The sequence below is a fragment of the Emiliania huxleyi genome (assembly GCF_000372725.1).
Source record: "Emiliania huxleyi CCMP1516 chromosome Unknown EMIHUscaffold_188, whole genome shotgun sequence".
In the NCBI taxonomy this organism is placed as follows: Eukaryota; Haptophyta; order Isochrysidales; family Noelaerhabdaceae; genus Emiliania; species Emiliania huxleyi.
Window position 1 is genome coordinate 172,929 of NW_005200712.1, and position 8,533 is coordinate 181,461.

The 8,533-nt window shown below is 64.9% G+C and overlaps 2 protein-coding genes across 2 annotated transcripts; one reads left to right on the forward strand and one right to left on the reverse strand.

Moving 5' to 3' along the window:
• Window positions 1-258: 258 nt before the first annotated feature.
• EMIHUDRAFT_233107 (hypothetical protein) lies at window positions 259-1,217 on the forward strand (the record flags this gene model as incomplete). Its single annotated transcript, XM_005782649.1, has 5 exons — window positions 259-558; window positions 643-712; window positions 772-874; window positions 1,022-1,108; window positions 1,175-1,217. The coding sequence occupies 5 exons, from the start codon at window positions 259-261 to the stop codon at window positions 1,215-1,217; spliced, it is 603 nt and encodes a 200-aa protein (XP_005782706.1).
• Window positions 1,218-4,691: 3,474 nt separating this feature from the next.
• EMIHUDRAFT_58732 (translocase of inner mitochondrial membrane 50) lies at window positions 4,692-5,302 on the reverse strand (the record flags this gene model as incomplete). Its single annotated transcript, XM_005782650.1, has 2 exons — window positions 4,692-4,844; window positions 5,120-5,302. Coding segments are annotated over 2 exons (336 nt in total), but the record flags the coding sequence as incomplete, so codon positions are not given.
• Window positions 5,303-8,533: the final 3,231 nt, after the last annotated feature.

The window sequence follows — 8,533 nt, forward strand, 5'->3', positions numbered from 1 at the left end:
GCAGCCTCTCTCGCTGCAACCTTCAAGCCACCTCGCGGTCCTCCCTTTCGTTTGTCATCATTCCTCTTTCCAAGATGCTTCGGTAATTTTTTTGCTTCTCAACCCACCCCGCAGGCGCGCCGACGTGTTGCTCGAATCGCGCGTTTGGAGGCAGCAGCAGCTCCTCGCGAGGCGCCTTCGGAGGGGTGCCACACCCCTTTCCCAGCCGCGCGCGAGTTAAACCCATTTGCGCTCTTTTTCGCACACGGCCACGTCCCAATGTCGGCTCCGGCTCCTGGCCAGGGCGGCGCCGCTGTTCCCTCCTCGCGCGACTCGACGGGGTTCGAGGTGCCGTACGAGCTCTGCACGTCCGCCATCGCAGGCATCGGCGTCTTCGCCACCACGCCGCTCGCGCGTGGCACGCTCCTCTGGCGTGCCGACTCACGGAGCCAGGTCGTGCACACCGAGGCGACGCTGCGGGAGAGGCTGGCGAGCCTGTCGTCAACCGAGGCGATCGAGTTGCTCGAGCACGTCTACTGCTGGGAGGGCGAGGCGCGCGGCGCGCACATGCCCTCTCTTGTGCTGTGCTCGCCTTTGCGCACGGTCATTTGGCTAGGCAGCCGCCGACAAGAGCTTGAGTGACGTGTTTGCGCGCACGCGCAGGTGCTCGAGGTGGTTGGCGACGGCAAGTACTGGAACCACTCGCGCACGCGGCAAAACACGGGCAGCGGCGGTAGATCGGGCGAGGAGTGCTGCCGCCGGCTCTCCTCACGTGCCCGCGCCTGAGAACAGGCAACCACCCCGACGGCGATGGCGAGGGGCGTGGGGATGGCGTGTCGTCGTACGCGCTGAGGGACATCGAGGCCGGCGAGGAGCTGCTCGATGACTACGCCTTGTGCGCTCGCCCCAGCCAAGCCAGAAGAGATCCCACACACGACGCACAAAACTTGTGACCAAACACTATCCATCCATGATTTGATATGCGCTCGGAGGCGACCCGCGCCGCCTGCCGACGCGCATCTGCCCGTCCCGCGCCGCGCAGGTACCCCACCATCCCATGGTTCGAGGCACTGTGCGAGGCGCACGGCGCGCAGTCGTGCACGAGCGTGGGCAAGCGCTTCATAGCCTTGTGAGGGAAAACCGGGGCGGAAAACCGGAGGTGATATGCTGCCGCACATCCATCCCGACACCCGAGCGTGAGCGTACGGCACCCAAAAACGAAGAGCTACATACACTAAAAAAAAGTAATCAGATACTCAGAAAAAAGCGCGCGAGAAACTTGCAATCCCTGCGCCATGGTTCTCTGCAGGCAGGCGGTGGGCGAGCAGCTCGGCGGGACGGTGCACTGGTGGGTCGGCTGGTTTCCAAGCAAGGCGGCGTGTGGCGAGGCTACGCACATGTATCACGGCGATTGTCACAAAGTGCTCTGGACGGGCAACGATGCAGGCTGGTCACCGGGCATGGCCGTGGATTTGATTTGGGACGGCATACGTCATGCGTACGACCCGCGCGCAAGGGATGAGTGCAACGACGCGTATCGCAGTGCTGGGTGGAGCCACTGCGAGTTTGTGTTTGAGTGGGTCGAGGGAGATCGTTGGATTGGTTCCGACCCTGTCTTCACCACGCCTGCCTTCGAGTCGCAAGACGATTGCGCCCTCTGGCACAACTCTCACCTCGCTGGCTTCGACGCCCTGTGCGGCATAGAACCCGGCAAGTTCTGCCCATCGCCGTCTCTTTCGAAGGGGTGGACGGCTGAAAAGTCGATAACTTTCCCCGGCTCGTTGCGCGACTGCATGGTCCAATGCGAGAGCATGGAAGACTGCGCCGCCTTCAGCTATACCACTGGCGCCGCATCAAACTTTTGCGCGCCATGCGTGACTAAGGACCGATCGGCGCTCCTCGATTGGATGGTCGGGAGCGCTCAGACTAGTCACTACGTCATGTGCGTGCCGCCCCCACCGTCGCCCCCGCCCCCACCGTCGCCGCCACCACCGGCATCACCGTTGCCGCCGCCCCCACCGTCGTCCCCGCCCCCGCCGTCGCCGCCGCCCCCATGGCCGTCGCCCCCGCCTCCATCGCCGCCCCCGACCCCATCGCCGCCCCCGCCTCCATCGACGGCGCCGCCGAGTCCTCGCCAGATTGCCGCGAGCGAGATGTCGCCTCGCTGCTCCGACTCTCCGCCCGGCTGGACGAGCAGCTCCGGCTTCGACTGCGGCAGCTACGCTCGATACGCCTTGTGCACAAAGAATGGATTCTACGGACGGCTCTGGAGTACCTCGTGGGGCACATTCGCAGACTGGGCAGTGGGGGGGGTCGACTCGCGTCAAGCGTGCTGTGCATGCGGAGGAGGCGAATGGTCCACACGGGCTTCGGCGGCCCCGCCGCCAGCTCCGCCGCCGCCACCGTCACTATCGCCACCTCCCCGCCTCTGCGAGGTTGTCGAGCAGGGCACGTTCCTTAACGATGGACCGCGGCCACGCAACTGCGATATGGCCGAAGCCGGGAGCTGCCTCACTTCTTATGTGCGACAAACCTGGCTGAACCCTGACCTCCTCATGCGCTGCATCTCTTTTCGCAGCCGCTGCGTGCCTTCCCAGGCCTGGATTGCTTGTCCTCTTTATGAATGAGCGGTGCAATCCGCATATCACGCAATGTCCACTGCCCGCAGCATTAAGCATACACACGGCACACTCTGAGCGCCGTTTGCGCTTGTTGAATAACTTCATAAATTCAAACATCAATCAAGAAAGAATTCTTAATACAAGCCTCTCTCACAGATCAAGAAAGAAAAGCGAGGCTCCTCCGAGATACACACACACACACACACACACACACACACAGAGAGAGAGAGAGAGAGAGAGAGAGAGAGAGAGAGAGAGAGAGAGAGAGAGAGAGAGAGAGAGAGAGAGAGAGAGAGAGAGAGAGAGAGTAGAGAGCGAGAGAGAGAGAGAGAGAGCGAGAGCGGCTATAGAGACATGAAAAAAACTGTTCAAGTCTTAAAGGCAAAACACAACGCTCTGCGGTTGGTGCACCCCTCACACTGACACATTCCCCTCATCCCCTGCCCTTGGCTGAGCACATCTACCTGCGAGCTAGCATCTCCGCATTTTCTCTTCCTGGGAGGAGTGAGAGACCAGACCGAGCCCGTCGATGACCAGACCGAGTCTTCTTGGCAGAGCAAAAGGCTCTGCTGTCGCGAGCTGCCAGACAGGTGCAAGGTGTGCCAGGGCCGGTGATCTGGCCGAGTGGATGTTGTCGGCTTCGTGCATGCGTCTCCTCCCCAGTTGCTGCTGCTGCAGCACAGTGTTGGAGTGGGCCTGGGCCTGCGTGAAGGCATTCAACTGTTTGGCGATGGGGTCCGCGACCGGGTAGTCCACAGTCTTGAACGGGTTGCCATCCTTGCCGGGCAGAGTGGCGTAGTTGATCACAGACATCCAACCCACCATAGACATGACAATAGTGAGAACCAGTGAGGCGGCGATCGTGAGGCAAGGCCATGCGACGATGCATCGCACAATACGCAGAGGGGGCTTTGCCGCCCGATCAGGGGCCGGGTACGTCCTATGGCAGCAACCAGCCAAGCAGCGATCCATGGATCGGCCCTGCCAGCGCTAGTTGGCTCCCCGCGTCGGCGTCGAGGCCGCCGCCGGCCAATATGGTGGAGTCTGAAACGACGCCCCCGAAGGCTTTGCCGCGAGATGCTTTTTTTTCAGTGTATGTGGCTCTTACGAACATACCCGAGGGTGAACTGCTGACAGGGTTTGCGATGAGGAGCGATCCGAACGTGGTATTCGGGTGATCGGATCACTCCCGCCGAAGCGCAAGCGCTTGGAGCAAGGGAACTGCCACGTATGGGTCCCAGACTAGCACCCCACCTCGCTGGCCGATGTTCTGGCCTAGCGAGGCTGCTGCGTTTTTTTGAGAAGCGGCGTGATCTTACTCGAGTACGGCGGTAGTCGAGGTACGCCCCAGTCGATCCCAGACCAAGCGTCTCGCCTCTCCGGAATTCACATTCACGAGGACAGCGAGACTGGATTAGTCCTGAGAGCACCGGAGAGCGGAGTCACTGACTGTGGGACGCGATTGGGCAATTGTGTGTTGCTCTGAGACACCGTCTGAGACCAGACTGAGTGTGGTGCTCGCTCGAGCCGGAGGCGCGCCCCCGGGACGCCCGAGCCGCGAGCCTGCCGCCTGACCGCTGACGCGTGACCGGGTGCCACACGTGACCAACGCGCGCGCGGTGGGCCACAGCCTGCACGCTGCAGAGGGTGTGCAGTGTGGGTCCACGCACCACGGTGTGGGCTTCCGGGAGAAATGCAATAATGCGTCATAACTTCTCAGCACATGGAGTAGTTGTAAATCATGCCGGCGCCCCAGCAGCATGGCACACCGATGGCGATGTCCATATAATTATCTCACATAATACCAGACCGTGCTCGCGCCTCGAAACCCTGCTGGCAAGCCCCCGCCCCCCGCCCGCCCCCGCCCCTCCCCGCCCGCCTGCCCCCCCCCTCCAACGCTATTGCTCCCTCCGCTGCCGCATCCGATCCCAGATCGTGTTCCCGCGCTGGCCCGCCTCGACGCCGCCGACGCGCCGCGGCAATCGCAGCTTGCCAGAGGCGCGAAGCTCCGCCAGCTTCCCTACGCTCACAACACGCGAGGCGTTGGCGTGTGTCACTGCGAGGGGCGCACGGCGGCTCCGGGCCGCCCTCGAAGGCGGTGGCCAGGTCCTTCCCCGCGTACTGCGCCAGCTCGGCGGACAGGTCGGGCAGGCCGGCGAGCGCGCAGTACTGCAGAAAGGGGACGAGCTTCGTCAGCGCGTCGTCCTTCTTCTCGGGGTCGTTGGCGTGCTTGTACTCCGGCACCTGTGGGACAGGGCGGGGCCCGCTCCCTATCCCGCGGCGGCGTGTCTAGCAGCAAGTCTGTACGCAAAGAGCCCTCCCCCCACCCCCCCCCCTTCGGCTGTCGGCCGTCGCGGTTCTCTTTCGTGGCGGTGGCGGCGGTGGCGGCGAGGGCGGCGGGGGAGGGAGGCGGCGGGAAGGTCGGCGGCGGCGAGGCTGGTGGTTGAGAGGGAGGCGGTAGCGAGGGCGGGACGTGTCTGCGACGTGTCTGCGACGTGTCGCGACGTGTCTGCGAGCACCGTGATGCCGTGAGACGGCTGCATGGCGTAGGACTCGTCGTCTGTGTCGAGGATGAGCACCTTGCGCAGGTCGCGGTTGAGAACCTCGAGGTCCTTGTAGTGGTGCCCGTTCCGGTACGTCGTCGTGTCGCGGTAGAGCCGGTGCCGGATCCGCCGCCGCGGGTCAAACTTGTCGACAACTGGATCGGCGTTGACGAGGCACTCAGTCCAGAGGACGATCTCGTAGAAGGGGAAGAGCTGGTCGAGGAAGGCGTCGAGCCCTGGCCGCTTCACGTACCGCCACCCGTGCTGCCGCGTGTACACCGACTCGATCAGCAGCCCGTCCAGCGCGACGACGAGGGTTGGCTTGGCGGCCAGCGCCGGCGGCAGGTCGGGCAGGAGCTTGTCGCGCGAGGGCTCGGCGTACGGCTTGATGAAGGTGTCGTAGACCGCGTCGCTCGCCGCCTCGTACGCCTCCCGCGCCGGTGCGAGCACCTTGTCCACGATGCCGGGCTCGCTCGGAGGAGGAGGAGCGTCCGGAGCGGCGGGCTCCGCCGGCGACGGCGGCGCCGGCGCGCTCGCACAGGCGCAGAGCTGCTGCTGCTGCCGGGCGCTCAGCGCCGCGGCGGAGGCGCCGACCGCGGCGGCGGCGCCCAGCCCAGCTCGCAGCCGACCGAGGCGAGCGAGCATCTCACGTTCGCGGCAGCTCCCCAAAATAAAAATGCACGGGCCCTCAGCGGAGCTGGGAAGAGGACCGCCGCAAGCGGCGTGGCGCGGGTCGGTTGTGCATCCCTCCGGGGGCCCCTCTGCGCCGGGGAGGCGTTGTTGGAGGCTAGGACGCAAGCGTCCGTCGCCCTTTTCAAACTCGGGGCCCACTCCGCTACGCTCCGACCCGAATTTGGAGGGCCTGAAAAGTTTAAGGTGTTGCTGCGCAAAAGGGGTCGGACACAGGGCGCAGCTCATGCTAAGAGCTAGAAGGGGAGCTAGAGAGAACGACTACCCTGTCCCGTTATTGCGTACACCAACACCACAAAGCTCTCTCTCTCCTGTCCTCACTCACTCCAGGGGGGTCACAACTACTGAGTCCCTCGAGTTGCCGACCGAGATGATATGGTGTGGCTCGCCGCTCTCGAGCCAGCCGAGCAGATGGAAGTGAATCTGCCCCCTCCCCGCCGCTCCCTGGTCCCGGAAGCGACGGGCCCAAGCAAACTCCATCACGTAGTAAAACACACTGATGCCGAGCGCCGGTACGAGCACCTCCTCAATGTAGGTCTTGGCACGCTGTTCAAAGTACAGCAAGCGGATCTCCTCCTGCTCCGCAAGGAGGGTGGCAAAGGTGTGACGAGTCCCAGCGCTGGCTGTGCAGCGACCGACCGGGCAGGCGGCGGCGGCGCGGACCGTGAGGTTGTACTTGAGGCTGCCGCCGGTGGCTTCGGTGAGGACCGCCTTTGGAGGTAGGGAGGGGGCGGTGGCGGTGAGGGAGGCTGCGGTGAGGGGCGGTGGCGGTGAGGGAGGCTGCGGTGAGGGGCGGTGGCGGTGAGGGAGGCTGCGGTGAGGGGCGGTGGCGGTGAGGGAGGCTGCGGTGAGGGTAGCGGTGATGGCGAAGGGAGGGGAGTGGCGAGTGGAGAGGTGGCGGGGCGGGGAGAGGCCAGAAGGCGAGGGGGAGGGTGGGAGGCGGCAGGGAGGGAGAGGCGGTAGGCGAGGCGGGCGGCGGAGGAGAAAAGAGCGGCGGCGGTCGGCAGGCTGCAGGGAGAGGCGAGGGGGTGTCTTGTCCGTGTGTCCCTGTGTCGCCATGTGTGCCGCCAGCATCTGTCCTGCGTCCACCCCGCGCCGGTGAGCCCGTCGAGTCTATCTATCGCAGGACACGCGCCTTTGGGATGGACTTGTCGCAGACGAAGCGGACGACCATCGAGCGGCCCGCCGCGCCCCCCGGGCTCGATCCGAATCCGCAGCGTGTCGTCCCCAGCGGCGGTGCTGCGCGGGAGGCGGCCGCGGGCACGCTGGGCTCGATCAGCGGCTTCCCTCAGTTGCTCCGTCCGAAAGCACGGATTCGGCGGCCGTTCGTGGCTTCAATTTTACGGATGTGGCACCAGCTGAAGGCTTGGGTCCGACATCGCCGGATTCGTGCACGGTATTCGGATTTTCAGTGTATGTAGCTCTTACGAACATACCCGTAGGTGAACTGCTGACAGGGTTTGCGATGAGGAGCGATCCGAACGTGGTATTCGGGTGATCAGATCACTACCGCCGAAGCGCAAGCGCTTGGAGCAAGGGAACTGCCACGTATGGGTCCCAGACTAGCACCCCACCTCGCGGGCCGACGTTCTGGCCCAGCAAGGCTGCTGCGGAGCACTCGGGGCCGATGTTCTGGCCCAGCGAGGCCGCTGCGGGGCACCCGGCGGCTCGGTTCGCTCATCAGCGCAAACTCGGTCGAGCAGAAAGTAAGGTGTGTGTGTAAAGGCGGCGCGGCACGATAAGGGTCGGCGGTAAGGCGGCGCGGCGGCAGCAGGCGGCAGGCAGGACATCGGACGGCGGGACATACGGCGCGGCGGGCGCGGCACTGTAGGAGCGGCGGTACGGCGGCACGGCGGTAACGGACGGCAGGGGGGGCGGCAGCAATAATATCGTTGGCCGAAGCCTCGTTGGCCGAAGCCTCGGTGGCCGAAGCCTCGGTGGCAGAAGCCTCGGTGGCCGAAGCCTCGGTGGTCGAAGCCTCGGTGGCACGGAGGAAGGAGCGGCACGGTAAGGAACGGTGGCACACGGCAGACCACAGCGGCGAAGGAACGGCGGAGCATTTCAAGGTCCGGGTTGTGCGCCGTCGGTACGAGGTCGAGGAGGAGGCCTAGAGTGCGCTGCGTCGGCGGCATGAACGGAAGGCTCGTCATGGAGTTGAAGGCTGCCATTGGCGAGCGGGCGGCGGTACGGCGTAGGACGGAGTCAGGGATGAGGCCACCCGAGGGCGCCAAGTCGACGGGATTGGGCTGGGCGGCGAGCCAGTCGAAGGCCGTCCACAGGCGGCTTGCCCCTCCTGTCCGTAGAGTCTCAAAGCGAGCGGCGAGGGTGGCGAGGAGCTGTGCGCGCCGGAGGTCGGAGGCGGGTGGGAAGAGCAGCAGTCGTGGGTGCGCATACAATGCAAAGACGGGGGCGTCGCCGTCGAGGTCAAGCAAGATATGGCGAGCGAAGGAGGTGAGAGTGGCGTCTAGGAGATGCCGTAGTGACGGAGGGAGAGGCACGGCGAGGGAGTGGACGTGGTGGAGGCGTATGTCGTCGAGGCCGATGGAACCGAAGAATTCGCGGTTGGTGGTGTAGTAGTCGTCGACTGAGGCACGTGCAGCAGGGGCGGCGGCGGCGGCGGGCGCGTCGGCGGTGTCGGCGGCGGCGGGCGTGCTTGGCGAGGCAAGGTCGGCGGCGGCGGCGGCAGTGTCGAGTTTACTA